This window comes from Rhinolophus sinicus, chromosome 5 (genome assembly GCF_057876585.1).
Source record: "Rhinolophus sinicus isolate RSI-liver-muscle chromosome 5, RSI-T2T, whole genome shotgun sequence".
In the NCBI taxonomy this organism is placed as follows: Eukaryota; Metazoa; Chordata; class Mammalia; order Chiroptera; family Rhinolophidae; genus Rhinolophus; species Rhinolophus sinicus.
The window spans coordinates 90,656,918-90,682,955 of NC_142505.1; the positions used below are offsets into that span (position 1 = coordinate 90,656,918).

Below are 26,038 nucleotides of genomic sequence, written 5' to 3' on the forward strand. Positions count from 1 at the left end.
AAACTAGTTCCTTCAAACTTCAGGTATTATAGATACAATTTAAGGGTTAGGGATTTGATGAATAGTTTGCTGTTCCTCTCTCCGTTATCTCCATGATTTTAGAGACTTAGCTTTGTTCCTAAGTTCACTCACTCCACCAATTGCTTACTATGGGCCAGCACTGTTGTAGCGGTCAAGGGTGCCACAGTGAGCAAAAGAGGCTTGCGCCCTGCTGTTCTTGGATCACACTCTGCTGGAAGGGCCCGTGTGAAAGGGCAAGGCCGGTCCTCACAGCCATAGCTTGTCAGAGCTGAAGGAACCTGATTCCTTTGACAGATGGGGAAACTTAGGCCCTGAGAGAAAGCCAGACTTGACCAAAATCATGTAGCAAGTAGGTAGAAGAGCTGGGTGTAGAATTGACTTTCAATCTAATGCTCTTTCCACCACAATCACCCTGCCCTTTACCCTGGAAACAAATCACCCATCAGATTGTAAACTCCTTGAGGGCAGTGACCTGCCTTCATTCACCTGGGACCTGCCCCAGGGCACGTATCTCAGGACTGAACAAGTCAAGGGGACTCAATGAGTGTTTGCTGAATTGTACTTATTTTCTATGAAGCTTGAAAGGAATAATAAGTTGGTTGCACCTTTTTGGAGGGCAATTTGGAAATATCTGTTAACATTGAAAATATGCATTATCCTTTGACCCAGAAACTGCATTGTTATTAATTTTTCCTATAGAGACTCATGCATATGAGTAAAAGTAATATAAACAAGGCTGTTACACCTTCATGCAGAATAAAATGTAGCCATTTAAAAAAAATGACAAAGATTTATATGTATTGACATATAAAATATCCTGGGGTTATGCTATGTGAAAATAATAAGTTTCAGTATTAGTGTCTGTTGTATTATGTTTTCATAATAATAACACGAACAGGGATGATATACCAGATACAAAGAAGAAAAATTTAGAAGATTATAGACCAAATTGTTAATAAATATTATATCTGGGAAGATGGGTCACAGAGGAACACTCATTTTTAAATTTATATATAAAAAATTTATAACCACAATGCATTACTTTTATAAGCAAATATATGTAATATGTGTTTATGTGTGTATGTATATGTGTGTGTATGTGTGTGTATAATGTATATACTATACACAGATGCTAGTGATATGGTTGACTTGACTTAAATGTGTACACACACACATAAGCATATATGTACATACATCCCCAGTACGATAAAAATACATTAAAAGTAAAATGAAAGGAAGGAGAGTCCCTATGATTGCTTTTCTTTTCAGCCTGCAGCCTGACCTCTCTCAGGACAGTCTCTGGTTTCCCTCAGGCCCATCCTCTGCCTGCACCCGCCACTCCCATCCTTTCCCACTCCCGGTACCTGTGTCTTGGTTGATGCTAAAAGTTGTCAGACCGGTGCCAGCCCGCAGGAAGTACTGGAGCTCCCCATCCAAGCCACTGTCGTCATCGTGTGCAGCCACAACCATCACCTGGGTTCCTGGGGGGCTGTTCTCACGCACCTGGCCTTGGTGCACAAAGGAGGCAAAGCTGGGAGGGTGGAGATTCTCATTCACATCCAGGACTATCACCTTCACGTGGCAGAGGGTCCTGCGGGCCAGGGGCCTCCCACTGTCACTGGCCCACAGGCTCAGATTATAGCCAGCCTGCCTCTCAAAGTCCAGCTCTTTCTCCAGACTGAGTGCGCCGGTCATCGGGTTCACCTGGAAGGTCTCGTGCGCATCGTCCACCAGGACATATCGAACTTCTCCCGCTGGGCCCAGGTCAGGGTCAAAGGCATCCAGAAATGTTAGGATGGTTCCTGGGGGCAAGTCCTCTGGGACCTTCAGGCTACTGACTTCTGTGATGCACTGGGGAGAGTTGTCATTGACATCTTCCAAGGTGATGATCAGGTCAGTGACAGAGAAGAGCTGGTGGCCCTGCCTGGACTGGTCCCTGGCCTCCACCTTGAGTACGTACTGAGGTTCTGCTTCCCGGTCCAGGCGTCCGGTGACAAGCAGTTCTCCTGTGAGCGGGCGGAGGGAGAACTTCTCTGTGGGGCTCAGCAAGGTGTAGTGAACCCTCCCGTTGTCATCCGAGTCAGCATCATGGGCTTTCAGCGCGGCCACTGTGGCTCCGACTTCTGTGTCCTCTGAGACGGAGATCTGGTACCCGCCAGGAGGAAACCGGGGTGCGTTGTCATTGCAGTCTTTCACGTTCACGGTCAGAAGCTTCCAGGAGGACTTCTGGGGCGTGCCCAGGTCATACACTGTTATATTGAGGACATAGAAACGGGTAGTTTCATAGTCCAAGGGGGCAGCTACGGTGAGCAGCCCTGTCTCCAGCTCAATGTCAAAGCAGCCCTCTTCATTGCCCTCTGCGATCACATAGACCAGTTTGCCGTTAAAGCCAGGATCAGGGTCCGTGGCTGCCAGGCGGGCCAGGGAGGTGTTGAGAGGCACACGCTCGAGGACGTCGATGGACTGTGGGAAGTGGTCCTCAAAGTGGGGGGTGTGATGGTTGATCTGATACGCGCTTAGGGACGGGAAGTCCTCGTCGTTGGGGTCCTGGTTCGGAAGACCGACAGAGTGGAGGATGGTCCTTGTGAAATGTGTCAGCACCCCTGTTTTATCACATGTTATAGGAACTTCAAAACGAGGATCCTTCACGACAGTAACATTCAAAGTCGTGGGCGAGGCATAGTATTTCCCATCGGAGGCTGTCATTTTCAGGGAATAATTGATGGGGGAACCGGCAGTATGATTCTTAAAAGAGCGTTTGAGGGATATCACTCCGGAGAAAGGATTTAGATGAAAATAGTCTAGTTCGTTGCCTGACACAAACTCGTATTTTAGGTTCTGAAGCTCATCCACATCTATCGCTGACACGGTCTTTATGGCTTTTCCTACCGGCCAGTCTTCACGGATAGACCCAGTGCAGTTGACTTCCTCAAACATAGGCTTGTTGTCATTCAAGTTACTGAGCCTAAGAGAAACAGACACTTCCTTTTCCTGGCGAAACGGGGACCCCCAATCCGATGCCCGTACCTGGAAGGCATAAATTCTGTTCATTAGCTCATAGTCCATGGGTTTGGAGGTGGAGATGACCCCCAGGTAAGGGTCGATAGAAAAGGGCACAGTTTTGGGGTGAGCAATGGAATAGGTGACATGGCCATTCTCTCCATGATCCCAGTCTGTGGCGGTGACAGTCAACACACTGGTGCCAGGGGGGATGTTCTCATCAAAGGTGCCTGCATAGGAAGTCCTGTTGAAGATGGGGGCATGGTTGTTTCCGTCCACGATGTCGATGGCCACGGTGGTGGAGGCCAGGCCCAGGGAGGTTCGGACGTGTAGCTGGTAGTGGGCTCGGTCGTGGAAGTCCAGGGGCTTCGTGGTGGTGATGAGCCCCGTGCGAGCATTCAGTTGGAACCCTGCAGTCTCTGAGGACGGCTTGAGAACATACTGGAGGTTGGGGAGAGCTCGGGTGGCTTTCACCATCACCACGCGGCTGCCGGGAGGGGAGAACTCGCTAAGCTGTACTCTGTAAATAGCCTTTTCAAATTTGAGGGAAGTCAGTTGGGAAGGGGGGAGGTGAAAGCCCCTGATCTGGGAAGACAAAGGCCTGCTCCCACTCCTGGCCTGCAGGCTGAGGTTGAATCCGTGAAGGTGCTCTAGCCAGTCAATGTCTCTGACAGACACCAAACTGAACTCCCTGCTCCGGGCGTAAGACTTAATGGCCTTGAAGTACTTTCCAGGGTCACCATCCACAATGTCCAGGGAGTCCACCTCAGCACCTGAGCTGTGTGCATCTACCACTACAGTGGCATAGGGAGCACCCTCAGTGCTGTCTGGCGGGGCCACCACCACCGAGATGGCCGGGGGCTTCCTGAGGGCAGGCTCCACGTGGATGGTGAGTGCCGCCAAATTGCCAAATCCGTTGCCCTCTGAGATTTTCCTCATGCGGTCCACAGCGAGAACCTGGAGCTCATACTTCCCTCGCCACGTGACGTTGAGCTTCCCAGCCAAGGTGACCACGCCGCTGGTGGGGTGGATGGCAAATATCTCCGACCTTGTGTGGAAGGTGTAATAGAACTCGGCGTTCTGGCCCAGATCGGCATCGGTGGCGGTCACCTTGCAGATGGGGCTCTTGAGGGGCATGTCCTCAGAGATGGTGACGCGGTAGGAAGGCGGGGAGAAGAGGGGCTTCAGGTCATTCCGGTCCAGGATGTGGACCACCACGCGGGTCAGGGCTTCCAACTCCCAGGTCTTGTCCGTGGCTTGGACGATGAGGGTGTAGCTGTCCTGTACCTCCCTGTTCAGAAGCGCCGTGTTGCTGCTCTTTGTCCTGATTCTCAGGAAGCAGAAGTTGCCCACCACGTGCTCTTCTGTTTTAAACACATTGGCCACGTCTCCGGAGATGATCCGGTACCGCACTGCCCACTGGGGCTCGGCAAGGTACATGCCCATTTTCACGGAGCTCTCCACGTAGGTTTTGGGGGCAGAATTCTCATAGATGGTTGCATTATAAAGGGGGTGTGTGAAGTGCCAGGCGGAGGAGGAGGGGATCCCTTCGAGGGGCTTCTCACAGGTTGTACAATGGAGCAAGAAAATGACAAAACCCAACGAGGCAATAATCATGGTGGAAAAACTCCCAAAACCTTGAGCAAAAAAAAAAAAAAAAGAAAAGAAAAGTGTGCGAGTTAGGAAGGAAATGGTTCCTATTGCTGTAGTTTCTAACTGGGGTGATTTTGCCCCTCAGGAGACATTGGCCATGTGTGAAGATAGTTTTGGCTATCCCAGCTTGTGGGGGTTTGCTACTGGCATCTAGTGGTAGAGGCCAGGGCTGCCACTAAACTTCCTACAATGCACAGGACTTTCCCCACAACAAAGAATGATCGGCCCCAAATGTCATTAATGCCGAGGTTGAGAAACCCTGTGTTTGAAGAATAACTGACTAGTTTCGATGCCCTCCCCAGGGTACCTGGCAGATGCAACACAGTCCTGACCACTTCACCGCTTCCCCCAAAAACCTTCAGTGGCAGCATAGTTTCAACCAGGTACCCAAGCTTTGCAATCTAAGTACTTCCTGCAAGGGCTGGCCATCAGGCCTGAGCTCCAGCCAAAGAGAGCTGAGTGCACGTGCAGGGGCTGCAGAACAGCAAAGGGACTGAGGTCACAGGCCTGGCATCAGGCTGCCTGGCTGCCAGCGCTGGCTCCACCACTTGCTAGCTCAGTGACTTTCTGGGCAGGTTATCTAACCTCTGCAAGCCTTGATTTCTTCTTCTATAGAATGGGAATACGGATGTGACCTCATTGAATGGTTGGAAAAATTCAGTGAAGCAACAAAGGTAAATGACCTCGCAGGGTGCCTGGCACATAGTATGCTTTAACTTACTATTAGCTATTATTAGTATAGGAAACTACATTTCATACAGGGAAGGGACCTGCCCAGGGCCTTGCAACTAGGCAAAGCGAGAATTAGATCTGGAGCCGCTGTGTCACAGGCCAGGGCTGCTTGCCCGACCCCAGGTTTACTTACACCTGTCCCACCACAGGTCCCTCTGGACAGGGCCTGACTGACTCACCTTGTAACCCGAACATACAAAACTCCAACTCCTGGAAAGTCAGAGCTGACGTGGACGTTAGAGAGGAGGGAGTTGTGACCCTGCTCCTCATGCACAGTTGAGGAAATAGAGCCCCAGAGGGGGAAGGGTCTTGCCCCAAGCCACATGATAGGTGTCCAGGTGAGACCTAGTCCCTGGGAATCGCTGAACTAACCCAATGCTTCGCCCTCTTAGGCCTGCTGCAGTTCCCATTCACTCCCTTGCTGTTTCCCACTGCGTCCCACAGGGCTTGTCACTGGCCACCAGCCTGGGTCAAAATGTGAGACTCATCAGGGCCAAGGACGGATGGGGCAGGGAGGAGGGTAGAGTTGATTGCCAAACCGGGCCCCTGAGAAGGGTGCCTGGCCTGCTCATGGGAGTCGGCTCCAAGGAGCTGGTGGCTGCCAGCCAGATGTGCCAAGCATTCCTGGATGAAACAGGCATGACTTGTTTTTCTAGTTGCCTTGCTCTTCAAAGGCAAGGAAGAGTTAAACTTCCAGAGCAAGGTTTGGGGTGGGGGTGGGGGAAAGAGGCCTGGGTCCTGTCTTTCCAGAGTCCTGAGGGAACTGAATGCAGGTTCTTTAAGGTCGTGCAGGTAGCTTCCTGACATGGGAGGCAAGAATGGAAAAGGTTGCCTAACGTGGCATCTGAAAGCCTGTGACAGGACAGAATTGGAACGTGCCCCATCCTCCAGGCCTCCCTACCACCATCCCCAGCTTGAGATCCTGTGGGTGGTGCCCTAAGCCCAGGCACCTCGGGAGAGAGGAGGCAGGATGGAGGCAGATTCTACACTTGGTGTCCTAAAGCCAGTGACAGAAAGAGACATAGTCTCTTCCCCTCCCTCCTGTCCCCCTACTCTCACCCGTTACTTACTACTACCCCTTAGTGGAGCCAGCCTGAGGCAAAGCCATACTCACTGTGTCCCTGCAAGCAGGAGGGGATCCCCAAGTCATTTGGATCCCAACCCCTCCCGCCAGGATGGTATTGTTTCTTGAAGTTGAAATAGGGGGGAAATGAGTCCTTACCCCAGGCCCAGGTCCACTCACTCTGCACGCAGCCCAGCAAGCCCAGGGTGCACGCAGCCTCCCAGCGCTAGCTGCCCGGCTTTGTGGAAAGCTTCCTGTTCACCAGGTCAGCGCAGGTGTCAGGCAGGCCCCAACAAGACACACAGCTTAGCAGCTGCACAGGCAGCTTGCAGAGCGGGAGCTGTTACGGTGAACTTTAGGGAAGGGAGCAGGGGTGGGGTGTCCCTGGAGGGGGAGACGATGCAAAGAGAATGCACCCTTGGGTGGGAGGTTGGTACTCAAGCTGTAGGACCTGAAGACCCGGTGACTGTTTGCTGAGGGAAGGACCTGTGTCTGGACATTTATTTCCTGGCACCAGGTCTGGGCAAGTGAACAGGTTTGCAGGGTGCAGAGGCACGTTGGGCTCCCTGAGCCAACCTACCGGCCTACACCCCCTAGGACCACTATTTTGAAACATCTTGTGAAAATATAAATCAATTTGTATCACTTTCCTGCTTAAATTTTTCCAGTGGCTTCCCATAGCATTTGGATAAAAGTCCAAACTGCTTACAATGCCCTGGAAGGGCCCACACTTGCTGGGCCCTGCCCGCTTCTCCAATGATACCTCCCAGCACTCTCCCCATTGTTCACCAAGCTGCAGCCACATAGGTCCTTTCTCCTCTGCAAACACAACAAACTGAGAACTGCCTCAGGGCCTTTGCACTTGCTCTTTCCCTCTACTTAAGATTTTCACATGGTTGCCTCCTTGTTGTTATCCAGTTCTCAGCTCAAATGTCACTTCCTACCCCCTGGGTTGATGTAGCATCCTTCCCAACACCCTTTTTTATCACATCACCCCATTTTCTCCATGACACTTATCACCACACAATATGTTGTTTATTTATTAATGACTGTCTCCTGCACTAGACGTGGGGCTCCATGAAGACAGGAGCTTTGTGTATTTTATTCATGAATGAATTTCCAGTGCCTAGATCAGTGCCGGGCACGTAAATACCAGTTGAAAAATGGAAGTATCTGGACTTAGGAAAGACAGTGACAGAATGAAAGCTGAAAGAAACTTTAGTGATCATCCCTTACTTTGTGAAGCTGGAAAATAGTCTTAAAGAAAGAAAGGGACTTGCCCAAGGTCACATGGTGAGAACTAGAGCCAGGTGCTTTCCTCCCCACCATGCTGCCAGAAAGAGAAGCTGTGGTCACTTATGAATCTGACTGTTTGGGTTCAAGTCCCAGCTGCGCCGCTTGCTAACTTTATCACCTTGGCTAAGTTACCCCACATCTCCGGACCTTAATTTTCTCACCTGTAAAATGGGGCTATTAAGTACTGCATTCGTGGGATTTTATGAAGACATAGCACAGTGACGGACCCATAGAAAAACACTCAGTAAATATTAGTTATTATTGGTTTTCAAAGGCAAGGCAGAATCAAAGCGTGAGGTTGGGGTGAGGGTGGGGTCCCCTGAACCCTCTGGAGAAGGTCCAGCCTGTGCCCCTGTGCAGCAGGAAGCCGCTGGTTGCTGGTCGAGTCTAAGCTTGCTGGCCCAGCCACAGGCTGTTCTGGGAATCTGCGAGCAGGCACTTGTCTGGGGTGGGGCCTCACGCTTTTGGCTCCCCAGGCCCAGAGAGAGATCTGCATGTGGGTGAATGTGCACGTTTGCAAGAGAGCACACACACAGACTTAGGAGGCATTTTGGAATAATTGTGTGGGTACATTAGTTGTGCGTGCCTGCTTGACAGAATGGCTATGATGTAAGTAAATAAACTGGTAACTGTGGGGCTTGTGTCTGCCCATATGTGAGCAAGTACAGGTGTGGGGGTTCATGAATGGACCTTTTCAGGATACATGCGTGACTCAAACTCCGCCTCCTTGTAACACCCAGCCCCCTTGCTTCGGTGGGGTGGTTCATAGCACACAGGTCCTGGCTGGGTGACCGTGGGCAAATGGCTTACCTTCTCTGATCCTGTTTCCCTATGTCATAAAGCCTTTTGGAGAAGGAAATTAGTTAATGCACCTAAATGCTGAACATAGTATGTGACACAGTTTTCAACAAATATTACCAAGTCCTAAAACTTTTTCGCAGCTGGCTCCTACTATTGACTGTGGAGTTTTCTGGGTAATGAGAGCTCTCAGATATATTCTGATGTCACCCCCAATCTGTTCTCGTGCAGGCTGATTTTCTGCAACTAAATGCCGTCGGACTTTAACCGTGATTCGTGTCACCCTGTGTTTCAGCTCACTCTTTCCGCTTCTCAGAATCTTGATTCTGACATTCAGAAACGTGGTGGTTGTAACATCATGACTTTATCCACATCCTTGATAAAAGTCTGAGCACAGCTGGGAGGAGCAGTGCTCTGAGATCTGTGCTCATTTTCTTGGTTAGTGACCGATCTCAAGTGTGGTCCTGGAATGAGTCATCTCAGAATATGGAGAGAGCTCCCCATCACTGGGGGCATCCAAGCAGAGTCTAGATGGCCACTTGGAAGGATGTGCCCCTCTAGGGGGACATTTGCCCTTGAGGGAGACCAGAAGAGCTCGAAAGTCCCTTCCAACTCCTGCAGGTATGGGTCTTTGGCCGGTGCAGGCGTGTGGTCTCTATGAGACCCTAAGTGCGCCCTCAAAGACACTGAAGGGATTTCCTCTGGCTGTGGAGCAGGGTTACACACTCGCCGATCGATGCCTGTTCATTGGTCAGTGTGATCCGCTGACCTGGCTCTTGGGAGACCTGGATCCAAAGTCACTCTTCCCTGTATGGCCTTGGTCAAGTCAGCACCCAACCCCTGTGGACCTCTTTCCTCCTCTGTAATGACCTGTGGGTGTTGGCGAGGGAGCTGAGATGCATCAGTGATTTCAAGCCCCTCTGTTGCTTTCAGGGGCAGAATCTCTGTGTTCCTAATGAAACCGTGCCCGGAAGCACAGTCTATAAAGAGATAGAAGCAGAGCTGCACTAGGAGAAGCGGGTGGAGGCGTAGGACCCTGCCCACGGCCTTGTCCCTCATGCCCCTGGGGAGCACCCGCCCTGGGAAGCACAGGTTTAAAACGCTGGACCAGGTGACCTCTAAGAGCCCCTCCAGATCTGACAAGCTGGGGTTCTGCTGTTCCAATGTTCTGGATCCTGTCATAAAACGTCTAAGACATATGGTTGGATATGCTATGTTTCTAATGCTCAATGACCTGTGTCTGTAATGGGCCCTGCACAGCGATGCACACATTTTAGTTCTAAGAGTCTACGACTCTGACTAATTCTGCCCCTTCTGTGGGGACTCACAGGTGCTTGGAGGAACCCAGAGGCAAAACACTTTCACTAAAGAAGCTCCTAGCAGATTTGTTCAAAATGTCAGGCTTTGTTTCTGACATTCCTCCCCACCACTGCAGAAGTACCCAGGCATGGGTCAGTGATGACGTTCTCCCTTAGGGCTCAGCGCCTTCCCTTTTCTTAGGCATGACACAGACGTTAATTAATAGCACTCCTAGGAAACACATCTGCCTTTTTACTTCCATGTCTAAGATAAGGGAAACTGAGATTTGCATGGCACACCCAAGGCCACCCAGGAAGGTGGTGGCTGAAGTGAAAACAGACAGCCAGGTTTTCTGAACCTGGGTACTCTGGATTTCCTAGGCTGTAGCGAAAGGTAATAACATGTTTTCTAAAGTTTGGAGAGATGTTCATGAAAGAAAGAGCCACTGGATTCATTCCTCTGGGTTGGAGAAGGTCCACACTCCCCCCCTTCACCCCTCCCCCAAATCTAAATGTAAAATTACCATGGATTTAGGTAGCTCAGTATGTATTTTCTGACCCCACTCCCCTCCCCAGCACTGCATCTGTCCAGGCATCCAGTGTTAGGGCTGGCTCTGTGGCTCTCAAGAAAGAATCCTAAACATAGTATGTTCATCACAAAATCTTAAAGGTGGGGAGGGGGTGCGATTAGGAGAAATTGCCTTTGAATCAGAATTAAAACTGTAAGTGAAAGACAGGTGACATTCCAGGTACCTGCTAGAGAGGAGATCTTTAGCTACGGAAATCATTTTTCCCCTTAGAAGTACGGAGCCATGGAAGGTCTTTGAGAAGAAGCAGGACCAGAACAGAACTACATGCTGGGAAGAGAACTCTGACATCAGATCAAAAGGGGGGGTTTCCCACTGAAGTCTCCCACGCTGGTATGGACTGGGCTTGAACACCAGCTCTATCAGTCGAGGCCGGTTGGAATTCACTATGGGTAAGGAAGCTTGATTTACTTCCAAGAAACTTGGATGAACACTAGAGTAATTTGCTTGTTTGTAGGTGCCCACGACTGGGTTGTCATGTGAAAGATCAAGTCAATGAGCTGGAGATGAGCAGGAAAAAGGCCAGTGGCTTGAGCACTTGTTGGGTTATATGACTTTGGGAAGGCCATGGAACCTCTTCTGAGCCTCAATTTACCTATCTGTAAAATGGAAATAATAATAGCTACTCCTACCTACTTCCCAGGGCAGCAAGGAAGACAGATAATACGATAGGTGAAAGCACAGGGAGGAAAGACGCAGAATAACACCTTATTAGAACCAATAATGTCTTGGTAAGTGGTAGCCAAACCTCCAGCAGACTGAGAGGCCGTCTCAGCGAGGGAAGCCTAGAATTAGAGGGAAGAGAAACGACTGAAAAGGAAGTCCTCATCTAGGACGTGGGTGAAAGGGAGCTGGGACTGGGGTCCCCTTCTTTATCAGTATTCTGATTATTATTTGATGACAAAAATCATACTGTCTTATATCCGTATGGTAATCGATAAGTCTTCAAAGATCATCTTCATGCATGATTTCACTTGGTCTTTGGGTAGGAGGCACAGTACTGGGTAGAATTAATAGTAAGAAAGTGGACTCTAGAGTCAGATAGTTCTTGTTTCAGAGAGACCCCAGCTCTACCACTCGCCAACTGTGTGACGTTGGGCAGTGATTTAACTTCTCTGGTCCCAGAAAAAGGGAAATGATAATAGCACCTATCTCATGGAGTTGCAGAGAAGGCTGCATGAGTCAACGCGGGGCAATTACCCGGCACCGGAACACACTCAGGACGAGTCAGTTATTGCACCCACCTCCTCTGGTTGCACCAACCAACCTTATTATGTCACTTATAATCACTCTCATTTTATAAATGAGAAACTGAGGCTCAGATCATCTGAAGACTCTTCCCAGGTTCACGCACCTAGTAGGTGGTAGATTCGAGCAGCATCCCAGAATAAGAATCCTCTGGCCTGGAAGGGACAAGGCGGAAGCAGGCGTGGGGAGAAGGGAGAAGGGCTGTCCTACTGAAGGTCTGGGTTTGGGGGTGGCTCTCTGGAGAGAAGAGGGCTGCGTCTTGAAGTCACAAGATAGACTCCCCCAGAGGACTGGAAAGCTTCTTCAGAGACTAGAACAAATTGCAGAGGCCGGAAGTTCCCGGCTGCACGGGTCTTATCTGGTGGGGTGCTTGCTATTCTGTGCTTCTCGCAACTCCCTGAGCCAATGAAATCCTTTGCAAAGGTTTTCAGACATACAGGCATCAAGTTCCAACTTGAGTGACCTTGGACATCTGACTTGAACTCTGAGCCTCTCTTTTTTCTTATGTTTAAAAGAGAGATACTAACTGAACCTCAGAGCATCGTTCTGAAGTTTCAACCAGCTGGTTTGTATTAAGCGCTTAATTAACACCGTGCCTGGCACCTAGCAACCACTACATAAATGCCAGTTGCTATTTTACAGACGTCATCATTATTATGTCAAATGGATTGAAACAGAACTGCTGTGAGAGCTGTGACTGGGGCACCGGGGCCATTTCCCATTCATGGCTGCCTTCGCCTTCTGAGGCATCTCTGTGAGATTCCCAAGCCTCCTGTGGGCACAGCTGGAAAGTACAAGGAGTCTATCTCTGTTTTGTAAACATGGGAAAACTACTATGCCCAGAGAAGGGAAGTCATGCCGTGCTCTGTCTTAAGTCACAGAGCGCAACTAGCACCAGAACCCAGGCTCCTCGTCCTGGGAGCTTTGCACTGGCCAAATGGCTACCCCTACCCAGCTCCTCTCCCAACCTGGGGACTCCTCAGGCACCCACAAAGCCGTGGGCCTCCTACTCATTAGCCAGGAGAAGAGTACAGGGGGAAAGGAGCCAGGCTTTGGGGTGACCTGCCCTCAGTTCTGCCTCTGCTTTTGTCTAGGGGCCTGGCTTCCTCTATCTGAGCCTCAGTTTCCCCATTTGCGAAATGGGGCTAACAATGCTTACCTCACTGGAGGGTTTAATGAGCTTATGCATGGAAAGCATTTAGCAGAGTGCTAAGCACACAGAAAGTAGTTAACGTTATTACTATTATTAGTTACTACTATTACTATTATAATAATTATAGTAATGTTATTACTATTACAGTAGGTGTTCAAAAGTATGTGTGGAATGAGGGAATTATTCTCTGCAGAAGTACTAACCCCTGCCCATGCCCCAGGAGCCCCTTGCAGGAGCCCCTTTGTACAAGTGACACACACACACACACACACACACACACACACACACACACACCTGTGGGTCTTTGTGACATTCTTTCTCTCACCTATTTGTGGCAAAGCTCAAGCCACAACTTGAGCAGCATTAAAATAAGAATAATTTCTACCCCTGTTACCTTTTTTTTCCATCGTGGGTACAGAGAGGTCACACATACGATTTCATTCCGAGTTTGAAAAGTTGGAGGGTGGGTGTGAGGTGGGCAGAAGAGTGTGGGCCGTGAAAACACGAGGCAGAGAATGTCTGGACACCCCACCACCACATGGGTTTTCTGGTCTCTTTTATTCTGCCACTGACGTGTTGGGGTGACTGCTCTGGGCCCCATCTTCTGTGATTTGTAAAATGAGGCCTCTCTATCCAGAATACAATGCACTGCCTTCCCGGGAGCTAGCAGGCCCTGTGGCCACCAGTGAGGGGAACCCTGTTCCACGTAGCTGGCTCTGAGCAGCTGCCGGTATCAAAACCTCTCCTAGGTCCTCGTGCACAGACCATCAGCCACCTGTGGCCACTCCTAGCCAGCTCTGCCTCTCACTCAGGCCCCCCAGGGGCTGGGGACGCTCAGGGCCACATCCCCTGGCAGCCACCTGCTCAGGCTCTGAGGAAGACGACCTGCGTTTGAGTCCTGCCTCGGCCCATGGCTGGCTGTCTGACCTTGAACAAGTCACTGGCCCTGACTGAGCCTCGGTCTCTTCATATACAAACTGAGGAAGATAATCGTGAGGCTGCTGTGAGGAGGAGTGAAGATGCAGCGTGTGGAAGAGCACAGGGCTTGGCACGTGAGCCCTCGTGAAGCAGCTTCTGTGAGGAAGGTGATTCAGGGACTGGAGGCCCTACTGCTTTGGTGCCATGGATCCCCCAGCAGCGGACCCAGCGGGAGCCCCCCCCGGGCAGCCTCCTCTTTTCATGGGGCCTCCACTTGTCCATCTGGGAATTGGGACTAGTGCCTGCTCTCCTGCCTTACTGAGTAACCCTCCACTGAGCTATTGTCAAATGATGCCCTGAAGATGGCCAGATGTGGGGGCTATGAAGTGCTTACAGAGGCACAGGCACTGGTCAGAGGTGATGTTTACTGAGCAGTTACTATGTGCCAGGCCCCCTGGTTAGCCCTTGGCAGGCATTATCACTCTTAAGCTAGCTTACAGCAACCCCATAATTATCCTCATTTTGCAGAGGGGATAAATGAGACACAGAGAGGTTACCTAACATCCACATTCACACAGCTAGTGCTGTGTTTCCCCGAAAATAAGACCTAGCCGGCCAATCAGGTCTAATGTGTCTTTTGGAGCAAAAATTAACATAAGACCCGGTCTTATTTTACTATAAGATAAGACCGGGTCTTATGTTAATTTTTGCTCCAAAAGATGCATTAGAACCGATTGTCCGGCTAGGTCTTATTTTCAGGGAGACAGGGTATGTGGCCAAGCCAGGATTAAAACTCAGATCACCTGTGTTTCTAACAGTTCCCTGGCCTGCCTCCCCATGCCCTCGGGTTAGAAAGAGCACTTAGGAGGTGGGGGTGGGGGTGGTTATGCGAGCCTTTCCCCACACCAGGATCATGCAATCATGGGTCCTCTCGTGCCAGCAGACACAGATTGTCAGCAAAGGCTTCATCTGTAGTCCTCCCTCTTGATCGCATTCCCTCTGGCCTGGCCCAGCCCTGCTATACTGTCTGTCTGTCCGTCCGAGGCCAATCCCCTCTGAGCAGAACAGTTTAGGACACAAAGCCAGCAGGTGGGCAGGCCTGGGCAGGTGGGGAGCGGCTTCTAACCGAGGGGCAAGACAGGCAGTCCACTGTCTGAGGCCCCCAGTCTTGCAGCTTTGCAGGCCGAACCTGACTGAGGGCCAGAGGCAAGAGAGGGGTTAGGGACGATTTGGGAGCATCAAAGTACATACTAATGAGATGCAGACGGGCCTCTGATGGGCTCCAGGCCAAGCCCCCGAGTTCCACATTTAAGCCCCCTGGGCTCTGTCCACAAGAATTCCTCTTACCCATTGTAACTCTGCCCCACCCTGCCATTGGCAGACAGAACTCAGCCAAGCTGTGTTCTTACCGACAGGGCTGGCCATTGACGTGAACCAGTGGTTCCCACCATTGGGAATTCCCTAAGGGGTTGGGGGTTAAAAATACATATTCCCAGCCCCACCCCAGAGCCACTGAATCAAAATCCTCAGGGGTGGGGCTCAGGAATAGATGTTTAACAAGTTCCAGGGTGCTTCTGGTGTGACTAGTGAAAAAGGTGATCTCCTTCTTTAGGTTCTTATGTTCTGCCGTGCCTCCTTTCACAGTTGATATTCCATATGTGGCCCTCTCTGAGGCCCCAGTGAAGAGGGGGTGGGGAAATTAGGAAGACCACAATCTTCATGATGTTTTTAGGCTAGAGAAGTGATTCTCAATCACAGCCTCATTCTCAAGAAGTCTGATCTATGATTTACTAGGGCCGCTGTAAGGTTCAGACTGCACATTTTGCCCTGTAGGTGGTCCACCGATCACTCTTGGGGGAGTGATTGGCCATCAGGCAAAACAAGGTTCTCTCTGAAGTCAAACAGAAAAGCAGACAGAAGAGGGAAAGCAACAGATCTGATACTTGCACCTGACTTTCGGCTGGCAGTCTCTGAGTCTGCCAATCTCTCTGTTCATCAGCATCTCAAACCCCACAGGCAACTATTTATCTTGCAGCGGACAGGTCTGTCCATCTTTCGCATAGAGACTCACCCCCATGAACCACGTTCTGCTTGCAATGAATAGAACTGAACCTGAAAAAAAGAAAAGTGTTCCGTCCACATATACCTCGTGACGCAGCAATTCCACACACAACAGAAGTGTGTGCATGTGTCACCAAAAGATGCACGTGAGAATGTTCAGGGCAGCACTCTTTATAATAGCCCCACATTGAAAATAACCACAATGTCCATCGAGAGCAGAATGGATAAGTAAATTGTGGTACGGTCATGTAATGGAATACTATACAGCAAAGAAAATGAACTATTGTGCTAGGCCAACAACACAGGTGAACCCCACTCACATAAAGTGGAGTGAAAGCCGCCATATACAAAAGAATACATACGGTGTTACTCCAAATATATAAAGTTTAAAAACAGGCAAAACTCGTCTATGGATTAGGTTAGAATGAAGTTACCCTTGGTGGGGCAGGTGGTCGTAGTGACCAGAAGGGAGGGCACACAAGAGGTTTATGGAATGGTGGTCATGTTCTGTTTCTTTATCTGGCAGCTGGTTAGTTTTTGGAAAGTTCATTGAGCTGTACACTTAGGATTTGTGCATCTTTCTGTATGCACATTAGTCTTCATGAAAAAGTTTCCTAAAAATGCTAGTCTAGGACTTCAAAGAAGATTTTTAATAACGAGGGAAGGCATTTAAATAATAAAAGCATTCTGACTGGCAAATTGAGCAGGATTTCATAGCTATGGGATCTTGGACTCTTCCTGCCCCAGGAACCAGGAAGGAGACAGTTCTCAAAACCCAAGAAGCGTGGGAGGCATGCCAGGGCACACACCAGGGCTGTGGAAAACCAAAGCCTCAGCAGTTCCCTTTCCCCACCCCCACCGGCCCCGCCCTCCACAGGACCGCAAGCACAATGGTGAGCCCACTTTCCTCTGGGTTCCCAGGTTCAGCTGAGTTCCAGTTCATTGGGGTTTAGTTCATGCAGCATTTTTCTGTCCTCAGAGAAGTTTTCTGGCCCATTTTCTTGTTCGATCCTCTCAAAGACCCTATGAAGGGAGAGAGGAGTATTTCTACCTTATAGATGGGACAGTTGAGGCCTGGGGGGGAGGAGGTCAAAAGACTTGTCCAAGGTCATACTGCTAGCAGGTGGCCCAGTCAGGACTCAAACCCAAGGCTTCAGACGCCAAATCCAATACTTCCTTGGCTACACCACAGATGGGTTGGTCTCAGGAATAGCCATGCTGGCTATAGCACTGGTCGCTTAGTGAGCACATTCCCTATGGATGGACCAAAGGAAGTAGTATCATTTTATCCCCGTTTTACACATGAAAAAAAAACTGAGGGTCACAAGGCCCTAAGGCCTTGTCGCAGGTCAATGGCCAGTAAGTGTGGAGCAAGGTTTGGAGCAAATGGTCTATCTGAGTTGAGTCTGAGCTCTGAACCCCGAGTCCAGTGGTTCCCAAACCCAACTGGACCTCACCGGGAGTTCCCTTGGAGCTTGTAGAAATGCAGATTCCCCCACATTCTAGTTTTGTAGACCTAGAATGGAGCTGAGACATCTGTATTTTTTTAACAATAGCCCTAGGCATTTGGGAAGCCCAGCTCTCAACTAGGCTGCCGCGGAAATGTGACAATGAAAACAAAACAATTTAAAGGTTAAGTTTAATTTAGCTACTTCCAAATTAACTCACTGAGACTCTCTAATAATTAGAGTTCTCCTAATGATGGTACACATCCCACAAGAAAGGACTGGAGAACAGGCTGGCTGGCTGGGTAATCGCTACACTTGGGCTGGGGGTAGGGACTGGTAAGGGGGTATCAGGAGGGCTTGTGGGGGCGGAGGGGCCGGTGACATCTGCCTTTTGCTCTCGTTGCTGGTTAGCCACCGTTTGTGTGCACTTTGTAAAAATTCATCAAGCTGTGACTTGAGTTGATGCACTCTGTTTTTGAATGTTTACAAAAAGAAAAACAATTAGGCTGTCCACTTGTTAGAGACATTGTCCAAGGAACTTTTGCACAGCGTAGAGCGTTATCCTAGGGATGTGATAGGTTTCTTCTAACTGTTCGCTTCTAAGAGTTTGAGATTCTAGGATTTGAATTTTTCAAGATGCTGTGATTGGCTGAGTCAACTCCCAAGATTTCAGGAGCCCTCAAATCTATAACAGTAGCTAACGTTTCATGAACCCCTAATGTGTGATAACTACTAAGCTAAGAACTTTCCACCTGTCAGCGCACAGCGGCTCTGAGAAGGAGAGAGCGTCATCCACCCCTGTACCGCTCAGGGAGGTGAAATGATGTGCCAAGGTCACAGAGAGAGGAAGCAGCAGTCAGCACTGGATCTCGAGCACCCGGGCTCCAGAGCGCATGTGCTCAGCCATGCTGCCTGCCACACGGATATTAAGCTCTGCTGCTTCCCAAGGCTGAACTTCTCAATGTGTAAATTGATGCATTGGGTGCCGTGTAGCCTTGCATTTGTTGGGAGGACCCCAGAGGGAAGGGGAGGCTGCAGGGGCAGACAGCCAGCAGCTCTGACCTGGGACATGTGAGCACACACGGGCCAACACGCACACACATGCTGCTCTTACCCCACAGCGAGCATGTACCGTCCTGCTCAGCCTGCTCTGAGACCAACTGCTGTGGGCACTGGAGCTGAACGGGAACGGAGAACTGGAGGATTCTCCAGCTGGGGCTCCCTGCCCCCAGCCAGGGCACAGATAGCTGCCCTGCCCCCTCACTGTCACCTCACAGGGGACACGCCAGTCTCAGCAATGGAAAAAGACTCGATGGGAAGTGAGGGAGGGAGGGATTTCTCTCTTCTTCAGGCTCCAAACTGGAAAATGCTTCAGGCATCACCTCTTGCAAGAAGAGATTTTAGGAGGTAATTTGTCAATCAGTGGGTGATGGTAGACTGTCAGGCTCTGTGATTGGCCAAGGGGGAGACAACAACACCTCTTAACCTTCACTTGGACCCCTCTCCTTAAATCCATGCTCCGCCCACAGCCTTAGACACCTAATAAGGCAGCCCGACTTCAATTCTTTCAACCCCGTCCTCCAGTGTTTACAAAATAAAAGCCATGCTCCTGTGATGACTTTCTGAAGTTCTTATGTTTTAAATCTATACATGGAAGTATTTCCAGAAGCACTTATATATCTGGGATTTGCTTCAAAATAACCTGGGGAGGCAAGAATTGGTGGTGGTATAGAGGAAACATAATTGTTGAAATGGGGTGAATGGGTTTTTAAAATACTAGTCTGCTTACATTTGTGTATTTGTGTAATTTCCCATTAATAAAAAAAATTATATAGATATTACATTTTTTAAAAAAGCCATTCTCCTTGGCCTGGTACACAAGGCGTCAGTGACCTGGCCCCACCCAGCTGATAGTTTCCTGCAGGCACCTTTGAATCGCTGTGCCTTTGCACACGCTACTTTCTCTTTCTGGACCACGCTTTCCACTTCTCTTTCCTTCTTTAAGCCTTATTCAGCTTTCAAAAGTACTGGTCAGCACCAGCTCCTCCAAGAAGCCTTTATTGATTCTATAACTGGGTTAACTTGCTTCTCGGGGCCTCCATGCCAGCCTGAGTTTGTCTCTGTATTACCACCTGCCTCCAGGTCTTAAACCCTCCACTTCTGGGCCTGCCTCCACCAACTGTGACTCTTTGGGGGCCTGCCACATCGTAAGTGTGTACTCCGGGTCTATTGAACTGTCTGTCGAGAGGACAGAAGCTGTGTTACTGAAAGGAAGTGACTTAGCTTTTCTGAGTCTGTATTTGTCTCCACACTGAAAACAATAGCAACAACAAAAAGAAGAGCGAGGGCATAGTGATAGCTGGCCTTCCGGTCAGTTGTGCAGAGTAGAAGAGCAAGTAAATGTGAAACGGTCTCTCCTGGTGACCGGCACATAGAGAAAGAAGCTCAGGAAATCAGGTTCTCTTTCCGACATTTAAATCCCATGCTCAGAAATGGCTCCCAGACATGGCACAGTGACCCAGGACACCAGCACAAACTGGCTATTGACTTCAGTTTTATATCTATGGTTTCATCTGTCAAATGGGACCGGTCATTCTTGAAGGCAGATTTCAGGGAACTCCTGAGGATCAGTCCAGTTGTACAATTACGGACACCTGCTGACTTGCTGGCAGTAAGAATGGAATGGCGTGTGCACACACGTATGCGTGTGCATGTGTGTGGGTGTTGGGGGTAGGGTCTGATTGATGAGGTGAATGTCCCTTGTCCCCTGAGGGGCAGCTGACAATTTAGGGATCAAGCTTGTTGTTGATCCCAAATTGTCTCCAATGTACGTGGCGGTGATTTACTAGCCTCCAAGACTGACCACCCACATAGAAAACAGGATCGTCTCATGAACTGGACTAGGCAGAGAGAGGCAGAGGAAAGGGAAAAGATCTGAGTAGCAGTCCTGCCTTCCCCACTCACTTGCTGTGTGACCTCGGTCCAGTCAGCAGCCTTCTCTGGTGAGGTCCCAGCATCTCCATCTGTCTGATTCAATTATCTCTAGAGCCCCTTCCATTCCTGACTCTTTTCTGTGATTGGGTTGGGCTAATGCTTAGTCCCTCTAAGTGACAGTTCTAATCTATGAATTAGAAATGAAGATTCATTCATTCTCTCAACAGATATGCAACGAGCTTCTTGTTAGCGCCAGGTACTGGGCTTGACCTGGGTGGGTGCCGGAGCAGTGCGAGACAGCTAGTAGGAGAGACAGTATCAAACCAAAGATATACAAATAACTAACTTTACAATTGTGATTTGTCTTCGGAAGGAACCCCTCAGGGAGCTATGGGTGCTCTCCACCCCAGGGAAAGCAGAGAGGTGCTCTGTGACACCTTGATTGGTGACTGTGAACAAATCAATAAGACCCTGTGCATTACTGCCTCATTTAATTCTCACATCAACTCTCTGAGGAAAGGACTATTATTATCCCCATCTTTCAAATGAGGAGGCTGAGCTTTAGAGAAGTTGAGGCCCAGGTCACACAACAAATAATATCCAGGACTTGGACCCACACTTTTCTTTGTACACCTGTCTGGAAACCTCTATTGTAAACGTAAGCATTAGTGCCATTAGTTACAGAAGTCGTAGTATTGAGGTTCTGAGCTAGCATCAGACCCAGGAAGTACAGGAAGCTTCCAGAAGCTCTGCCCATTCAGTCCTGAAGGAACCCAAAAGGCAGAGCCCATCCAGAGGGTACAGAAAGGTCCCCGACAGGAAGATACCAACCCTGTTGCCCCCAGCACAGACTGGTTTTCTCTAAGGCTTGTTACCAGTCCCACGTTCTTTTCCACCTGACCCACCTGGCCTACAGCAGTGCTGGCTCCATGGCCTGTCATGCAGCAGCTGGAAGGAGAACCTCCAGGCCACGGTGAGTTCAACTGCACCCTGAGAAGCGTGTGCAGAGATCAGATCGCGGCAGCCCCACTCACAGAGAACGGTTGTTGAGGGAGCCCAGCAGCCCCTTCCCTTGGAAAGCTCAGGCACAGCTGACATGTAAGGCTGGAGAACGTCAGTGGCCTTCTGCGTCTGGTTCTCTGCGTCCTTAAGGAAGCCAGTAAGAGTCATAGACTCAGAGAGGAGTTCCAGGGAGACCTTGACTCCCTCTAGTTCTTCCCCCATTTTACAGATGAGGAAACTGAGGCCCAGGGAGTTCATGGCAGAGGGGGCCTCTCTGTTTCACTCCTTCAGGCTAGCCTACATCGTGGACTCGGCACCTTCCTGCCAGAAGCATAACCTGTGTATCATGTACCCAGTGCTCCTGGGAAGCCCAAGCTTACCACTTACTGACCATGGGACATTGAGCCCCTTGGGTTCCTCGCCTGCAAAATGCAGACAATCATTCCTGCTCTGCTTACCCAACAGGCGTGTTGGGGTGAATCGGTTAATTACAGATCTTAATAATCCAACCAGCTTTATTTTTATAATATGGAAATAGGCCCAGAGAGATATATAACTGTCCTGGGCTACACAGAGTCAGAGACACTGTGTAGTGAGTCAGAGACACGAATAATGAAATTCCCTTCACACCTTGCCTGCTATGAAAACGCATGTTTTCAAATGACTGTGCATACTCAACCCCGTCCCTCAACCCCGGAAGCATGCAGGGAATATCGGCTGTAATAGTAACTATTAGTAGCGACCTCTGTGCAGGGCACCGTGAACCTGCCCAGGCTCAGTTCTCCGTCTGTAAAACCAGCTGAAGGACAAGAAGCATTCATCCTGAGTCTGCTTCTCTACCTCCCTGCTCTCTCCTGAGCCCAGGTGTCAGCTCTGGCGTGTGGCTGCGGACAGAGGCAGCCTTTCTGAGCCCTTGGCAAACCTGGGCACAGCCTGGCTGCTCCCCATATTGGGGCAGATAGCATTCCCCCGCCCCCCACAGGAGGGCTGAACTCTGGCCTGGTGGCTCTGCTGAGCGTTCCACTCCAGCTCTCCTGCCTCCAAAGATATGCATCGGGTTCGTGCTTCCCACAAGACAGGGGAACAGAGCTGCCCACTCCCTGCCCCCAACCCCAGCGCTCCCTCTGGTGCCTCGCCTACTCGCAGCCTTTCACAACCTTTAGAGACCGTGAGCACCCCATTTTACAGCCAGGAAAACTGAGGTTCTAGTCCGGATGCCTCTAAAGAGTGGCAAGAGAGCCAGAGCTGGCCAGGTTATCTGACTCTCTCAGGAGCCCCTCCTCCTCACCAGGTGGCTTTGTCTGTGCCCAGGGACACACACAAGCAGCCACCACCTCTCCATTCCCTGGTCCCAGCACGTCCCCCTCAAACCACAGAAAAAATGGCCCTCACATCTCCCTGAAGGCTCATCCCCAGAAAGCCCAAGCAGGGGATTTCATTCTTCCAGGGACAAGAGTCCAACTTTCCACTTGTGCAACTATGACCTTGCTCCGTGAAATCAACGTCTTAGCCTTGTCCACTCCTGAGCCCCAATCCCCAGCCCCTAGGCTCGGGCTGGCTGCACCTCGGGCTTCACTCCATGTACCTAGGTGATCCAAGGCCCAGGTGGCCCTGTCCTACCCCAACCCCCATATCTGCCTCAGCAGTCTCCTGGTTCTGTCCCCATTTTCCAAAGCCCCCAAAGCCTGCCTTCTCTGGGACAAGGCACAAGAATGGATTAGCTTTGCACCCCCCCTCCCCACCGACCTCCCATCCTCCAGCAGTTCTTACCTGTGCCCTTCAGGTAGGGGAGGGTACCCCCCGGCGGGCTGCCCGACTGGAGCTTCTTTCACTAGCACCCGGCTGACAGGCTCTGGAGGGAAGTGCAGAGAAGGAGCAGGAAGGCACACCAGACGAAGAGGCTGCTGAGAAAGTTGGAGTAGGTGTGTCCCAGCCCAGGAGGAGGAGGAACAGAAAGGAGGTGGGAGAATTGAGGCGGATCATCCCCTCCTGCCAGCTCTGTCTCACGGAGAGGGAGGGAGGGAGGGAGGGAGCCAACTGGTTTGTGGCCCAGAACTCACGGTGGGGAATCGAGTCATGGAAAATGACGGCTGGAAAATTGCTGAGAAATCAGGCCCATCTCCACCTCCCTTCTCGGTTTTACAGAGGGAGAAACTGAGACCCTAGACAGGTAGGACTTGCCCATGGCCACACGGAGACCAGGAGGGGACTGGGAAAGGCCCCAGGTCGCTTAGCTCTTGGGCCAGTGTTCTCTCCACTCTCCTCTTCCACACTGCAGATCTGAGGTAACAACCAGTCATGCCTCCCACCAAGGCTGATTCAAAGCCCTAGGAGGTAGCAGCGCTCAGTAACCCTGGGTGAGCCTCAGTTTCCTTTTTTGAAAAGGTGGAGATAATTAATAACTTCTACCACACAAGGTTGTTATGGGGATTAAATGAGATAAAGGTTGTTGGCACTTAGCAGAGAAAGTCTAAGGTAATTCTTCTTATTGTTATTCGTTGTGACTCCCTCCTTAAGTGACTTAACCTCTCCGGGCTCTGGCTTCCCCATCTGTGAAATGAGGGAACAAGAATTTCTGCTTTGTAAAGTTGTGCAGTTTCATAAGACAGATAATGTGTGTAAAGTGCAAAGCACAGAGCCTGGCATCTCGCTGGGAAGCCACCCATCTTAGTTTTGATGCATTTCATTTTGTGGGGTGCCTCTGTGCTCTGGCTCCCCAAATAGTCCAATGTGCTCCCTGTGCTGGGAACCCATGTTTTAAGGGAAGGGCAGAAGAATTGGACAGGAATTAGTGTGTGCTCTCTCTCTCTCTGCCTCTCTCAGTGCTTTCTCTCTCACTGCCACATTTTTTTAGTTATAAGATGCGTTCATTTGCTGTTTTCTTGTGAGCACACAGAGGTGAGGCCCTATACGTCCCCTTTTCCAGGCACTGGACCAGGCCCTGGGGAGGACATACAGGTAAATGAAATAGTTCCTGCCCCACAGAGCTAAAATCGGCTCTGTAACAATCCTAATTCCCTCTCTTCCACCGGGACCTGCAGCCCCTCTGCAGCTTTCCTGGCAAATCAGTGAGTCTTCACTTGCACATCTCCAATGACAGGAAGCTCATTACCTCTCCCAACAGCCAGTTCTGACTCTTAGCAATCCCACCTGATGTCCAGCTGAGCAGTAACCCTTGAACCTGCTTACTAATCGAGAATTCTACGTATCTTTATTTTTACTGTTACTGTGAGCTATGTGACCCAAGGCAAATGACTTAAACTTGCAAAGTCTCTGTTGCCTTATTTGTTAAATGGGCTCACAACTGCTCGGGCCACTCAGAACAGATCTGCTTCCTCTGCCATGTGACAAAAACTGAGGCCTGGTTCTGTGGTTAGGACTTGGTTTTCTAGAAGTTCAGACCGGACCCTGTGGATACAGCGAACCTGTAAGGTTCATCAGGCTCTTGGCTATTTCCCAGCTTTCGGGAGATCTTCACAAGTGGAGCTGCTGCAGCCACTGTGCCCTGGACAGTCTGTCCCCAGCTTTGGGGATGAGTCCAGGTGTCACGCAGGCCGCTGTGGTGTGTGGCCATAGACGCTTCCTGCAAGGAAGACCGTCTGTGGCCTCCCTCCCACAGGCTGCCTCAGCCCTGGTGCGAGGCCCAGGGGTTAGCAGTGTGAGGAGAGCTACCGTGATCAGCTCCGGTGGCAGGGCCACCCCGGCAATTATCCACTTGGCTGACTGCCGCCCAAGTCTGCGTCTGGGCCGATTAGGTATTAACCTGAGGGAGGGTGGCTGGGTGGCCTACGAGCCCTTTGACTGGTCATGTGCAGAGTGGCAGGCGACTGTCTTCCTTTGGGACGCCATCCGAGCCCAGGCTGGCTTCTCGCCCATCCAGGACAGGGACTGTCTACAGCCTGGGGTGGGAGGAAGAGGAAGGTGAGTACCCGGATGGATTCAGAACCCCGCAATGGTAGCGACACCGTCCCCTCGTCTCCAGCTCCCCTGCCACTCCTGACCAGGCGCTGAGCCTTCTCCTCATGGGAGCCAGGACCCAACTGGAGGATCTTCTGGCCTCCCGTCCCCCTGCACCAGGGCAATTAGACTCCTCAAGTGTCCCCCAAGCGTGCTTGGGAGCTTCTCATTCCTGGGTCCTGCTCACAGCTCCCAGCCATCTAACATTGTACGGCTGCATCTTGGTACAGCCGTGTGCCATGTCCCCTCAGAGCTCCCCGTGACCACGCCCTGACCTGAGCAAAGGCAATAACATTAATAATAATAATAATAGCTAGTCTTTCTGTCAGGCACTGAACTCAGAACTCTGTGGGGATGATCTCATTTCTCTGAACACCACCATGTTAAATTAGGCGCTGTTATCATTTTCTATTTGTCGGATGAAGAAACTAAAGCTCAGGAAAGTTTAAATTACTTGCCTAAGGTCGCTGGTCTGGACGAAACCAAGTTTCAAGCCCCAGTTTGCCTGAGCCTAACCCCGGGACTGCACTGCCCTGGGTCTCTCCCTCGGGCTGAACCTCTGCTGTGGCCCTCTGCTCTGTGTCCTACTTCTGTATGCTCCTCTTTTCACTTCAAGTCCCGCCCCAGTCTATTTTAAGCTCCTCAGGGATGGATCTCTGTCTCACTCAGTGGTTCTCGGCAGAGACTCTACAATGGCAACCCCAGGGGCAGAGGGACAGGGTTGGCCTCTATAGATCCTGATGCCCAGGCCCCACCCCAGAACAGTTACATAGAACTCTCTGGGGGGTGGGCCCCCCCCGCCCCGCATCTGTGATACTACTCAGGCACATTGTAGGCACTAAAAAGAATTTGATTCCGCTTCCCTAGCT

General features: G+C 50.5%; 2 protein-coding genes across 3 annotated transcripts in view; one reads left to right on the forward strand and one right to left on the reverse strand.

Annotated features, from left to right (window-relative positions):
• FAT2 (FAT atypical cadherin 2) overlaps positions 1–23,163 on the reverse strand; it is a 73,664-nt gene extending 50,501 nt beyond the window's left edge. The window contains exons 1-2 of the mRNA XM_019734294.3: positions 22,983–23,163; positions 1,386–4,658 (exon numbers count right to left, since the gene is read on the reverse strand). Coding sequence (XP_019589853.3) covers positions 1,386–4,638 — 3,253 coding nt within the window. The 5' untranslated portion in view covers positions 4,639–4,658; positions 22,983–23,163. The remainder of the gene's footprint in view (positions 1–1,385; positions 4,659–22,982) is intronic.
• Positions 1–26,038, forward strand: part of SLC36A1 (solute carrier family 36 member 1) — a 217,960-nt gene that overhangs the window by 100,341 nt on the left and 91,581 nt on the right. Inside the window, exon 11 of one of the 2 annotated variants that reach the window (XM_019734300.3) lies at positions 10,662–11,903. The exons of the other annotated variant lie outside the window; for it this stretch is intronic. Within the exon in view, the coding sequence (XP_019589859.3) occupies positions 10,662–10,663 (2 nt within the window). The 3' untranslated portion in view covers positions 10,664–11,903. Of the gene's footprint in view, positions 1–10,661; positions 11,904–26,038 lie in introns of those variants that run through there. 2 annotated transcript variants of the gene reach the window in all.